The 14,584-nt window shown below is 41.4% G+C and overlaps 1 protein-coding gene across 5 annotated transcripts in view; it reads left to right on the plus strand.

Moving 5' to 3' along the window:
* Window positions 1-14,584, plus strand: part of LOC146304734 (sodium channel protein type 2 subunit alpha-like) — a 44,024-nt gene that overhangs the window by 23,916 nt on the left and 5,524 nt on the right. For 4 of the 5 annotated variants that reach the window (XM_084713273.1, XM_084713272.1, XM_084713274.1 and 1 more), the window contains 12 exons: window positions 283-415; window positions 555-793; window positions 901-1,074; window positions 2,331-2,687; window positions 3,874-4,401; window positions 9,146-9,281; window positions 10,499-10,653; window positions 11,080-11,253; window positions 11,791-11,913; window positions 13,205-13,480; window positions 13,988-14,041; window positions 14,152-14,289. In XM_084713273.1, the coding sequence (XP_084569399.1) occupies window positions 283-415; window positions 555-793; window positions 901-1,074; window positions 2,331-2,687; window positions 3,874-4,401; window positions 9,146-9,281; window positions 10,499-10,653; window positions 11,080-11,253; window positions 11,791-11,913; window positions 13,205-13,480; window positions 13,988-14,041; window positions 14,152-14,289 (2,487 nt within the window). Of the gene's footprint in view, window positions 1-282; window positions 416-554; window positions 794-900; window positions 1,075-2,330; window positions 2,688-3,873; window positions 4,402-9,145; window positions 9,282-10,498; window positions 10,654-11,079; window positions 11,254-11,790; window positions 11,914-12,835; window positions 12,872-13,204; window positions 13,481-13,987; window positions 14,042-14,151; window positions 14,290-14,584 lie in introns of all 5 variants that reach the window. The other variant, XM_084713276.1, reaches the window with a different exon arrangement.

Below are 14,584 nucleotides of genomic sequence, written 5' to 3' on the forward strand. Positions count from 1 at the left end.
TTTGTTTTGCTCTTTTCATGGGATTTACACACAAGAAAAGTCTAGGATAGACTCCCAGAAGGCAACTGGTTTTGCCGCAAGTCATACATGCAGTACATAAAAGCATAGACACAGACAGTACAGGTTGCTGTCTGTCACAAACCACTGCAACAAGAACATCTTAAAAATACAAGCCAAAAAGACTGTATAAACACACAGTACGGGTTTTATACATATCTGCCTTTGTTCCAAACAGTGCTCAAATATGTTGGCATTAATCTGTTTATGTTTTTTTTTCCCCAGGGGACGACTACAGATACTGAGCTAAAGAAACGCCGGTCAGGTTTTCACCAGCCGTCCATGGATTATTTAGATGAACCAAGCGGCAGGCAGAGAGCCATGAGCGTGGCCAGTATCCTCACCAACACCATGGAAGGTAAGAGTCAGGACATACATTTTAGGTCTTAGTCTTTCTTGGCTTTATCCCGTGACCCTTTATTTAAAGTATAAAAGGATAATCCTACAGAAACAGAAATGAATATTATAAAGAAATGTGGTCATTTCTCCTTTTCCAGAGCTTGAAGAGTCGAGACAGAAATGCCCCCCTTGCTGGTACAGATTCGCCAACACCTGTCTGATCTGGGACTGTTGCCCTGTGTGGCTGAAAATCAAGGAGGTGGTCAGCTTGGTGGTCATGGACCCATTTGTTGATCTGGCCATCACAATTTGCATCGTCCTCAACACCCTTTTCATGGCCATGGAGCATTACCCCATGACTGAACAGTTTGATAACGTCCTCTCAGTTGGAAACCTGGTGAGTATTGGCTGATATGCTCAAAAACTAGAGGACACTTAAAAATAAATCAGTTTCATGATGCAGATTCAGGTTTAAAAGTATAATTTTCCTCTCTTTGTCTTTAGGTTTTCACAGGCATCTTCACAGCAGAAATGTGCTTTAAGATCATCGCCCTGGATCCTTACTACTACTTCCAGGAGGGCTGGAACATCTTCGACGGCATCATAGTCAGCCTGAGTCTAATGGAGCTCGGCTTGGCCAACGTAGAAGGCCTGTCTGTGCTCAGGTCCTTCAGATTGGTAAGAGCCCCTGCTGAGTAGTTTCTTTTGACAAAAGCTGAATTACATGATTCGTCTGTCCTTTTAGTTGAGAAAAGTTAAGATGTACCTGTACTCGGAGGGTCAGGCCCCGATGGCTCTCAATAACATTCATGTTAATAATGAGGTAGTGATGTAATGAGAGCTTTTGTGCAGCACATGAAAGGCTCCACTGAGAGTTGTTGTGGCCTTTGGGGCATGATGTGTTTTTTTCTGTTCACCTGATTACCTTTCTGAGTGTTGCTGTGCTTCAAGTTTCTTTGAGGCCACACTCAGTCAGCTTTTATACATTGAAATACAACCTATATTCGCCTGATACTAGATTCTCGAGTACTTTAAAAGCTGATGTAATATTACAGCTTCATAAAGTTTGTTCTACTTTCCAATCTGGCATTTTGGGAAATGTGCTCGCTTTTTGCTGGGAGTTAGATAATCTTAATACCACTCTCATATCTGTCCCTTTAAAATGTAGAGCTAGATAATGTTTTAATATTCTACTAAAAGTCTTCATATAGGCGTATCTTTTTAAATCAAACCAAAAAACTTTAAAGGGGCCAACAACAAACAAATTTTAATTTGTTGTATGTGAAACAAAAACAGGAAAGAGAAGGAAACCTGGGAATAATGGATGAGGAGCCATCAGCTCATATTATCTAAAAATCTGGAAGCAAGAGGAAGATTTAACCTCTTCAAAACAGACCGATCAGCACCTTGCATGCTCACAAAATAACACACTATATATATATTTTTTTTTTAACCCATCCAAAAACTGAAAACAAAGGACAAGTTTTGGGTTTATGGGGAGTTACGTGCTGTGGCTATTTAGCCAGTTGCAGTGACCTCTGGCAGTCTTGGAGTTGTTGTGAGGTTAGTGGTTAGTTGGTTGCCAGATATTTTTTTTAACCTTTATGCTTGCTGTTTCCCCCTGCTTCCACTCTAAACTAACCATCTCCTATCTCTAGCTACATACGTAGCATACACACATGAGAATGATATCAATTTTATCATCTAATTTGGGGCAAAAAAAGTGAATAAGTGCAGCTGCCAAAATGTCAAACTATTCTTTCAAACGTCTAAAAGGTGAGTACGTGTTTTAGTACCTGAAATTAAATACTTTCCTCACCCAATCTCATGTTTAAAAAAGTACTCTCTAGTCTTACCTTTGTGATGAGTGCAGTACTTACACACTTTTTGGTTAAAAATGTATTTAAAAATGTTTGTCTGTCTGTTTGAAACAGTTGAGGGTCTTCAAACTTGCCAAGTCATGGCCCACTCTGAACATGCTGATCAAGATCATCGGTAACTCGGTGGGCGCTCTGGGGAATTTGACTCTGGTGCTGGCCATCATCGTCTTCATCTTCGCCGTGGTGGGCATGCAGCTGTTTGGCAAGAGCTACAAGGAGTGTGTGTGTAAGATTTCTGAGGACTGTGAGCTGCCTCGCTGGCACATGCACGACTTCTTCCACTCCTTCCTCATCGTGTTCCGGGTGCTGTGCGGCGAGTGGATCGAGACCATGTGGGACTGCATGGAGGTGGCTGGACAGAGCATGTGCCTGATCGTCTTCATGATGGTCATGGTCATTGGAAACCTGGTGGTATGGGGTTCTTCTTCTTTATTTCCTTTTTGTAATCTGGATAGCACTGTTATGATTACAACAACAGTTTAATTTAATTACCAACATTTTGTTTGATGGAATAGCTGGCAGAGCGCTTATTACAAACAGATACTTACTTCTTTCCTCTAAGAAGAGGCAGATATGGAGGGACTTTTCTCAGATATTGATTGCAAACAGAAAACAACCTCTGAGACAAATATTCTTCTTTGTATTCAGAGTATATCAAAATCCAATCATGCTTTATTCCCCTAAAACAAAATATGACGTGTGCTTACCTAGGCTTGAACCAGTTTCAAGTAATAATATCACAGCATCCTCCGATCGATCCAATCTTTCACATTTAGTTGCACAGGGTGGGCGCCCCTATAGCTCAGTCGGTAGGGTGTGCGCACCATGTATTGAGGCTGTTAGTTCTCTGCAGCAGCCGCTGGTTCGAATCCCGCCTGCGGCTCATTTGCTGTGTGTCATCCCCTCTATCTTCACCCCCCTTTCCTGTCATACCTTCAGCTTTCGCTATCAATAAAGGCAAAAAGCCCCAAAAAAAATCTTCAGTTGCACAGGGTTAAGAGTCATTAGTTAATGGGTAGAGGAGTGCTTATTACTAATGCATATTTGTTTCCTGTAGAAAGAGACAGCTATGGACGGATTTCTTGCAGATATTGATTGGTGTTTACTGTAGTCAGTAGCGCTGCATGTGCATTAGGCGTCCCTGTAACTGAACTGGTAACACAGTTGGACAAAGACCAAAAACAGCCTTCTAAACCGACAGAGTACCAAGGTGGTTTTCCTGCCACGTTTGACTCCCGGCACCATGGGGCTGACCCATTTTCTCCATAAAATGTGATCCAGTTTCACCCAAAGCAGTGTACAGAGTTATACAGTAGTAATTTTGTAGCTAAGGTGAGGCGCACTTCACTCCTGCATTTTCATAAGACATAAACCAAGAAAGTGTTTCATTGGATGCAAAATAAGTGCATGATGAGTCATCAGCATTTTCCAGGAAAGGACTAACTCTAAAATACATTTTTGTTATTGTTGGGCCAGATACTGGCGTCTAGGTGACATATAGCTTAAGACGTGATAAAAAACACATGGCATTATGGGAAATTTAAGGCACAGATGCTCTATTTACAAGTAATAATGCCTTATGTCCACTTCTTCCCAGGTGCTAAACCTGTTCTTGGCTCTCCTCCTGAGCTCGTTCAGCGCTGACAACCTGGCAGCAACTGACGATGACAGCGAGATGAACAACCTGCAGATCGCAGTGGGCCGGATCCAGCGGGGCATCGCATTTGTCAAAACCACAGTGCGGCATTTCCTCCAGAGCGTTTGCTTTGGTGGGGGCGGTAAGGGCGCCGGTCTGGCTGAGGAGAGCAAACCCCTGGACGAGCTGCACAGCAATGGCAAGGGCAACTGCATCTCCAACCACACGTCAGTGGAGATCACCAAAGACCCCAGCGGGGTGTATATGAAAGAGGGGAATGGACGGCCGGGAGGAGGGCTGGTGGTTGGGGTTGTGGTTGGTGGGGACACTACAGGGAAGTACCCGATGGACGAGTGTGACTACATGTCATTTATTCATAACCCCAGCCTGACAGTCACGGTGCCCATCGCTGTGGGCGAGTCGGACTTTGAGAACCTGAACACAGAGGATTTCAGCAGCGACTCGTCAGATGTGGAGGGCAGCAAAGAGGTAAGATGAACGTCTTTCTTTAGACGACTGAAGTGTCTGTCATAGGAAATCTCTTGAGTCACACAGCCTTTGTATTTGATTAGCTCCTTTATATGTGTGATAGTTAAGACCCGACGCAAGTCAGTCAGTCGATATATGAATATGTCAAGATTTGCATAGAGATGGCCTTTTCAGAAGATCTTCCAACAGTCACTCAGGCAGTTTGAAAATAGCATACCTGCTGACTCATTTGTACATTCGTCACGCTGTGCCGCTGAGGGAATCTTCTCGAGTCAGACTCAGTCCTGAAGCCCATAGCAGCAGAAGAAAGAACCATGACAAATAATGACTCAAATTAGCCTCTGACCTTTGTAGCAGGTTCACTTTCTAGATGCACTCATTAGAGTGTCTGTGTCAGTGTGTGTGTGTGTGTGTGTGTGTGTGTGTGTGTGTGTGTGTGTGCGTACAGTGTTACATGGTTGAATTGACAGCAAGTAGTAGTAGTAGTTCACTTTTATACACAGACTGCTTAATTCATTGTTCTATGCTTCAGGGGAAACAACATGCATATAATGTGCATGTGTTAAGATGGAACTAATAAAACTTTTTTTTAGAAATGGATAGAGTTGATCTCTTTCTGAGTAATAGTGCACCAAATTAATTATCCATCTACATCAGAATCTAAATTAGATATACAACATTGTATTAGTGCAACTGTAGATTAAATTGTGAGTTTTTCTAGTACATTTACCACTTTAATCTCATAGAATATCCAAGGTTTTCTCTCATGAATTTACCAATTTAATCTCTGAGAAGATGCATATTTTTTTCTTGTAAATTTACTACCTTAATCACCTTTAATCTCTAAATTTCTGAGTTTTTATCTCATAATACCCCCATCCCACGCCTGTAATTTCTTGTGTGTGTTTTTTTTTTTTTACCTACGGTGGTCCTATGAAATATTCTGCAATTTAAATAAGATCAAATACTTCACAATTGGCAAATAATTTGCATGAAAGGCTTCTGTTTTTCTTTTATTTTTTTGTAAATCATTGGCTATTCCAAGAGAGCAAATGCCAGGTCTGCTGTTAGGTGTTGCCAGGCTGACAGAGCATTGGGACTGTGCTCCCTGGTGATGTCAACCTGCCACTATGGGTGTGGTGCCAATTCCCTGTGATTCAAAACAACCCAGGAGACTATTTCTAGCTATTGCACCACATGCACACCACATGCACCATCCATATCTGGATCAAGCACTGCTGTCTCACGTCACTGCCGATCCAAACACCCTGTAGACGGGGGTCATGATTTGTTATAGTTAAACGCCAGTTAAATATATTGGGACACTTCTTACCTACTTTTGTCTTCGAGTTTGATCAAAGTTGAGTTAATTTATGCATTCAGAGTTGCACAGTGAACATTTGGTGTGTGCTGTTTGTGTGCCTGTTGTGTGAGAGGAGTGTCAAGTGTCACTGCCCTTATATAAAAACAGTATCCCACTCTTTTCTAATAAGGAATATGCTTTCAGGGAAATCTTAATTGTTGTTCTTTGTGGCTAACGTGTTCCCCCACTGTGCCTTGCAGTGAAAGGAGACTTGAGGTTGTATGCTGGCTTTTGGTGTGTTTGACTTACTTTGTTTAACCCCCCGTTTGTTATTGCAGCTGTGTCACAGGCGCTCTCAAGGTTTTCTGTGAGAGGAGAATTGTAAGACCACTTTATTGTACCATAGCACTAACCATGAGGACTGCCTATGCCATTTACAGACAAACAACATATTTTTTCTCATACCTTCAATGGATTGCCCATTTTCGTTCTTTGCCTGGTCTGCCCTCCGTCCCCTGCCCCCCCACCCTACCCTCTTTGCTTTAAACCTCCCCTTACCCATACAGCAGCACAATGCTGTATTCTTTTCAGTTTTCCCTTTACCCCCTCCCCCCTTTCATAACTTATCTCCAAGCATCAGGCTGTATTGCAGTTACAAACCATTAGGAATGAGCAACACCACCTTTTCCATCGATAGACAAACTCATCTAACATGATCTTTGCTTTTGATTTCATTGCTTGGTTTTTGACTTGGTTTTGGGACTTGATTGGCATCCAACACTCCGAGCTTGAGAATGAAGGAAGAGAGGAGGTGGAGGAGAATGAGGAGAAAAAATAGACAGATGGAATGGAGGAATGAATTTTGCTGTAGTTTGACAAAATTCATTTGTCTGGTTCATAGCCCATGCATACACACATGAAAAACTTGAATGTACTTGTTTTCTGTGACACTCAAATACTAGTGGAATGATGAAAGATTCTTCACAGAATTCTTTCCAAGGACATAATTTTGAAATACAAATGAATCAATACTGATTTTTGCAGGGTGGCAAAAGAAAATAACACATGGCACTTCATAATGGATCAGACTTATTTATGAACAGTGTTGGTGGTAACCTGTTACAATAAAATATTAATTTAGCAGCAGACAGAAATTAGTTACACTAATAGGATTCAGGTAATATTATTACAATTACATTGTCAAGTACCACATTACCAAAGTTGATGGGGTCCTGTAAAAGTGACACATATATATTCACATATCAAGTTAGTTAATGCTTGCAAAACACTGGCTAATTATCTAGCTAGCGATCAATATTGATTAGTGTTTTTCTAATACAATCCATCAGAAGTAGCTAGCTAGCTAATGACTGATGTAGATTACCTAGCTGGTCAGGTAGCAGCAAACTTAACAAACCACTCAGTCCAGCAGAATATGCATGATGGGAAATGTGGGCAGTTGCTTGTCACTGCAGTATAACCTGCATTACAAACAGGAGCAGAGAAGCAGAGGACAACACACTCTGCTCTGCCTAGGTTGCAAAATGTTGAATATGTTTACTTAGTGCTTTTTTATCGAGCATCAACCTTGCATTTAGGCGCGCACTGTCGATGAAACAGAATTGAAGTGTAAACATACACTTCAGGTTGTAGTTAATCCCGTGAGACACAGCTGAGTGCGCCTACACAGAGCCAGTGCAGACATGGGGTGGATGGGAATAATTAGGCTAAAATGTCTTTACTGTAAGTGTTGCAGTATGAGGGCATTTGTGGGGCTGCAGCTATGAAACAGCAGTACTCAGCACTCTGCACAGTCAGTAATATTATAAAGTAACTTATAACTTCCAAATTAAAGTAACTAGTAATAAGTGAGATATTATATTTTGAAATTAACTTGTCCAACACTGTTTATGAATGATAAGCAGAATTTATTCATTCTATATCCTCCTCAAATATAAAATTGGAGAACCTCCAGTCCAAAGTACATTGAATGCTATAAGATAAAGTGCATATACACAATTTTTGTACACTAGCCTCCCCTATTTATGTGCTTTTACGCCTGTGTTATCCGCTTTCCTTCCACTGCAAATATCTGTACAAATACAGTAAAACTTGCCAACACAATCTTCCATAGAAAAGCATGTTAGGTTAAAGAGTAAAAGCCTCATAAAATCCACAGCAGAGGAGGTAAAATGGGTCTCTTGCTGAAGGGGAGAAAGAGAAATCGGAGGGAAACACCCCTCCAGAAAGCGATGCACTTGTGAGCAGCATGCTTCCATCATTCCCATGCCGTATTAGCTGGGTCCCACGGCAATCAGAGCTGCTGCACTGTCTAGGATGACATGTTCTTGTACCTCACACCCCAGGCAGATCAGACATGAGGCCACATAACACCATGTTTGCCCAAAGAAAAACAGACAGGAAGCCTTACGACACCAAAAAGTCTCACAATATGCAGATGATGTTGTAACATACATACAAAGAAATCACTGCATTTTAGGGGTTTCAAAGGAGTGTTTCCAGGGTTCAAAATCAGAGTTAGCAAGGACAACAGAGTAAGATTAACTTTAGAACGGCAGCAACACTTGTCCTTACATGTGTTTTGCATATTACTGAGAAGAAGGAAGAAAACCGTACCACACTTAGTCCTGTATGTTTTCTGGGTATGCATGGGTGCTAATTCAACATGTTACAAGCATGGGTTAACAAAAAAAAAGCCAGACCACATGCTGTCTTATGAACAGTGCACAGTACTGGTTTTTGCTGGTAAGCTAATGTGGTTATCCGTCTACTTCAACACAAACAGAAGAAGCTTGTACACTGCTTTCAAGGAATGGAAATAATGTGTTTTCATGTCACTGAGGAAGGTGTTTAGTGGTCCTTCTGTGGGTGGATTCTAGCTTTACGGGAGGGGAAATCATTATTCATAGAAGCAATGTTGATATAATTGGGATAAATTCTAGACAGACCAACTTGATTTGGGGTCATTTTTCAGTGGACATGAAAATACTTAAGCACATGTTCTGCTTGGTACTATTTCAGGCTTGGATTGATAATGCACTGGAATACTGCATGCACTCTTCCTCGAACTGAGGTCACATCAAACGTACCCACAGTGCATTTCTGTAAGGCCAACCTCCCTGTGCCATATGTTGCCACATAATTTGATTTGAGCTATCTGATAAAACTAATATCAAAGCCTGTAGGTACATTTGATCGATGCTGCATGTGATGATGACACAATGACTTGAAAGAGCCCAACTCTGTGAGCTATTACAGTGCCTAGTCTAAGGTATACAGTAGTGGCACTGGAGTAGATGTGAATGGAGAATCACAGTGATAACCAGCTCAGAAGGTTGGCTCCAATAACCACTGAACCACCATTGTTTTAGGCACTGCCACGTAACTTTGTCCTCTTCGTCTTCTTCCTCGTCCATGCAGAAGCTCGATGCAGAGCCCCAGCGTCTGAGCTCATCCGAAGGGAGCACAGTTGATATCCGCCCCCCAGGAGACGGGGTGGATTCAGTGGAGCTGGAGCCAGAGGAATCGCTGGACCCAGAGGCCTGCTTCACGGAGGGTGAGAGGGATGTGAGGGTGACGGGTTTTGAGAAAAGTGGGACAGAGCGAGAAAGGTGGGGGGCTGAAATGCTTCCACGGCCCATTTCAAGACGTAGAGTAAATCGCATTAACTGCTTGTGCTTAGCACCGGTGTGTTATACTCACCGCTGAGTGACAGTGGATACAAATGCTCAACAGGACAGAAAGAGAAGTAGTCTGTGCGATTGTCTGGGTTTGTAATGTAACCTGACATTTAGTCGGGCACACCTCCAGCACAATTCTGAATCAGCAAATGCCCCTTTGGTCTTCCAGTTTGGAATACAAAAATAAAATATGATGGTATTTACCTTTAATTGGTATCTCTAAATTGTTTGGATGTTTTGTTCACTTTCCAGGTACCACTTTGCATTAGATTACAAGCTGCTTGGCGAGGAATATACCAGGACCTGTGCACCAGAACAATTAACACAGCAAATAGAGTTGCTAGAACTATGTATGTTTCCATCCCCCTGTTTTTATGCACATTTTCAGCTTGTGCACAAAAAAGTTCAGCTTTCTGAACTGATTCTGATACCTGATATTGATTGATTCTTATAACGTTACAGTGTGTTCATGGTCCAGTGCAAACTACACCTGTATTTCTAACTCATAGAGGTCTAATGGATATATTAGTTGAACTGTTTAAAATTAATCAAGTTGTGCCACAACACATGGGTATGGGCTTAAAATCACATTATTACATATAATTTATAAAAACATCAGACTATGGAATCTGGATCGGTACACAGATCAGCATTGTCAGTCCAATATCTGATATGTTAATTACATCAGTGTTGGTATCAGATAACGTCTCTGGATTACATCACTGAATATCTCTCTAAATATTACAGCCAAAATAAGTCCTAGGCACAGAAAAACAGGAAATAAAATTCTTGTTTTCATGAACAACCTGCACACAGTGCTGGTACAGAATAAGTAACTGAACACTGTCTGGTTTTGCTGCTGAGGGACAAATTTCAGGACAACAGAGACTGAAATGAAATGAGGTCTTGAATGATGATGTTTTTATGGCTTCAGTAGTTTCAGTGCATCGATTAATGGATACTATATCAATTTAAAACATGTGGCATCGAAAGCATTGATCATTAATCATGCAATCACCTTTAGTCAGCATGGATCCTATATATTAATTCCTGTGGTCATTTCTTATGCCTAACATTTCCCCCCTGCCTGCAGGCTGTGTGCGCAGGTTCCAGTGCTGCCAGATCAACGAGGAGGGAGCAAAGTATAAGAGCTGGTGGACGCTCAGGAAAACCTGCTTTATCATAGTGGAGCACAACTGGTTTGAATCATTCATCATATTCATGATCCTGCTCAGCAGTGGGGCGCTGGTGAGTGGCTGTTCTTGTATGTGCTGTATGTGCGTTTCCCTCGCTTCGGGACCCAAAATGGGTTTAAACACGCAGCGCTGAAACACCACAGCAAGGTTTGAATCTTAGCTCTGGTAGTCTCTGTGTAGAGTCGTATTTTCTTGCCGTGTGCACCTGCGTTGCGTTCGGGTGCTGTGGTTTCATCACACAGTCCACACGCGAGCAGCTCAGATGAATCGAAGACTCTAAATTACCCCAAAGTGTCAATATGCCTGTCTTTGTACTGATTAACCTTCTCAATTGATCTCGAGGATTTACCAACGTTAATTCATGGCTATTGCTTTATTTCCACCCTGAACTACTTGAGCTTCTGTCTTTGCATAATTACATAATTCACCCATCAATGTTTCCACCAGCAGTCTTCATCATCTGTTTCATTCTGTTCAGGCGTTTGAGGACATTTACATCGAACAGCGGAGGACTATCAAAACAGTGCTGGAGTATGCAGACAAGGTCTTCACTTATGTGTTCATCCTGGAAATGCTGTTGAAGTGGGTTGCATACGGCTTTGTCAAGTACTTCACTAACGCCTGGTGCTGGCTCGACTTCCTCATTGTAGACGTATGTACAATATATTCAAGTCCACACACATAAAATTATAAAAATATAGCTTCCGATTTGGCATTAAATCAAAGACAATTCAAGAAATAGTTTGACATTTTGGAAGAATACACCAAAGGCTTTGGACAGTGTCAGGGTAGCTGTTTTCCCCTGCCTCCAGTCTTTATGCTAAGCTAAGCTAATGGTCTCCTGTAGATTCATATGTAGCATATGTACAGAGAAAGTGGCATTTGGGTTATTTCCAAAATATCAAACTATAATGGTTATCATACAGATATAAATAGCCTATGACTGACTCTCCTCATGTCAGTGCCCATTCTTGTCACGTCTCTATATCTGAAATTCAAAGTTTTTGGACGTACTTCTGTTATTTATTTTTAAACACATTAAATTCTTTATTATCTCTTTAACTGTGCAGACTGATCATTAATAACTAATTAATGCTCTTGTTCAAACACTCAGGCTGGCACTGTGCAGAGGGACCTTTCTCATCTCTCACCTTTCACCCTGCTTGTCTCCGTCACTGTCTTCTCTCAGGTGTCTCTCATCAGCCTCGTAGCCAACGCTCTGGGCTACTCTGAGCTGAGCGCCATCAAATCTCTGAGGACGCTGCGAGCCCTGCGGCCCCTGAGGGCCCTGTCTCGATTTGAGGGCATGAGGGTGAGGACATCTGGAGTGACAACAACATGAAACCCGCTTGTAAATTCTGATTGTTTGTGGGCAAGCTGAAAGCCAGCATACTCGTACAATTTCTTAGATTACCTTTAATTAATCTAATTCACTTTAAAGCTGTTTCCTCTTACCAGTGCAATGCTATGCTAAGCTAAACAATTCCTGGCTGTTGCTTTATATTTAACAAACCGATATGAGAGTGGTATCAATTATCTCATCTAACTCTCGGCAAAAAAAGTTGGAGCAAGGGCACTTCCAGCTGCTTTTAGCAAGCCCATCAAATTTTTCAAATATATATATATAGAGAATTTTTTTTCTGGTCACATTTGTAAAGTTATGGACACTTTCTCAGTGTGGGCATAAGGATGTTTAAGGAAAATGCCCCAACCTAATTAGGTCTGTCACAATAATTGCGCTACTGATTACCATTACAAGACTTTGGTGCTCCACCTAAGCATTTCTTCACAGCGACTGACCCATATGAAGAGAAAAAAACTGTGCTGTGACACGTTTCGCTGTCAGTGTGTTCTTACAATGTCAATAATATAATTTATTGCAATATTTCTGGGACAATTTATAGTACAAAAGCAGTTATTGTGACAGGCTTAAGAATAACTAATATTTTCACTTTTAATAATTTTCTGGGTTAATGTTTGATGTCAGTTTAATGGTTTTACTTGTTAGGGGGCCTGACTGTAAGACTGCATGCTTATTACAACTTGTGTAGAATTATCTTCTCCTTGCAATTCAACACTGTACTTCTTCTCTCTGCATGACTTTCTTCACATTGTGTCAATGGATTATTGTAATGTTTCTAGCTGTTCTGAGGCATTGTTTTCTGACGTTGCTTGTGTGGTGCCTTTGACCTGTAATTTTTTTCTTTGTTGTGTGTCTTTTTTCATTTACAGTCAAACAAAATGTTGTGACTTCATCCCGCCTCTCTAAGGTTTTTTTCTGTTTTGCTTTTTTACCTATCAAATGTTGACTTTTTCGCCTGTCCACCTTCTTCTTTCCAACTGTCATGTTGTTAAATTCTCTCTGTAGACATGTATGGTGTTAGGAGCTTTATGTGTGCAGACTTTACATTTTAAATACAGCTTTGAATAATATAGGAGTACTATGAATGCTTAAATCAGTCTTGGCTGTTGTTCTGAAAACCCTAGCTTCCCAGCTCAATCCAATCAGGTTGAGTGATTAGATGATTGTAATGGCCTCTTATCTGAAATCAAGCGGCAGGCAGGAGGTTGCTGAGTTTGTCCGTGTGCTCCGACCTCTCCAGGTTGTGGTGAACGCGCTGCTTGGGGCCATCCCCTCCATCATGAACGTGCTGCTGGTCTGCCTCATCTTCTGGCTCATCTTCAGCATCATGGGCGTCAACCTGTTCGCGGGGAAGTACTACTACTGCGTCAACACCACCACAGACGAGGTCTTCCCCATCCATGTCGTGAATAACAAAACCGACTGCCTGAACTTGGTCAACGACAGCGCCCGCTGGAAGAATGTCAAAATCAACTTTGACAATGTCGGGGCCGGATATCTGGCTCTGCTGCAAGTGGTGAGTTCGGTCTCGGTGACACAGGCGGCGTCATGTGGACGTAAACAAAAATGTCAGCAGTAAGTAAGCTAGTTTCGCCATACAATAAATGAAACAAATGCCAAAATATTGCCCATATATGTCCATTCACCCAACCCCAGTACTTGATATCAAACATAACCTGTAATTAAGCCTGTGATCAGGGAAAATGGGTCATCAAACATGGGATTGCAGTATATCTGAGGCACCGAATGAGTCCAGGTTGACGTATCGCAACAGAAATTCTTGTTTGTTGCAGAGCAGTTTCTGTAGAGGCTGCATGTCGCCTCCAGTCACAAAAATCAATCTCAAAATCACTACATTTTTATCAAACCTTTGTTTAAAGTTCTCCCAAATAGCAGGCCAGATGGGAGTAATTTCATAAGAGAGCAGATCAAATTTTATAATATTCTACTCCTTCCTATAAGAAGTACTAATACTTACGATGATCCCTCTACCCCCATCATCATGTCTCTCATCTGCTCTCAGGCAACATTTAAGGGTTGGATGGACATCATGTACGCAGCCGTGGATTCTAGAGGTGTAAGTGTCTCTCAGCACATTTGTTTTCTTTAACATACATTTTTTATTAACATGCACAAGTCAGTGAAAGCCAGTGTCATTTTTAATGTGTTCTGTCCGTCTTATTCCAGCTGGAGGACCAGCCTGAATACGAAGTGAACTTGTACATGTACCTCTATTTTGTCATCTTCATCATCTTCGGCTCCTTCTTCACCCTCAACCTGTTCATCGGTGTCATCATCGACAACTTCAACCAGCAGAAGAAGAAGATAAGTTGCATTTAGTTATATAACTAAAATGTAGTACGTGGACTTATTAGTAGAAATGAGCAAAACTGCTTAAGTGTAAAGGAGTGACATGAAAATTGTGTTTCAGTTTCATAGTCTCCTTGAAATGCTAATTATTATGATTATAGTATGTATGATGTGAACACACCAGAAAAAAAACAACAACACATTTTTGGACATTTAGCCGTCCTTTGTTCAAGGGTAAGGGTCTGTATTTTTCAATCAGGACCCTATTTTCTCATGTTTTTGTGACTAATGGAGAACAATTTTTGAAATT

This window comes from Lutjanus erythropterus, chromosome 24, assembly GCF_056507025.1.
Source record: "Lutjanus erythropterus isolate fLutEry1 chromosome 24, fLutEry1.hap2, whole genome shotgun sequence".
Classification (NCBI taxonomy): Eukaryota; Metazoa; Chordata; class Actinopteri; order Lutjaniformes; family Lutjanidae; genus Lutjanus; species Lutjanus erythropterus.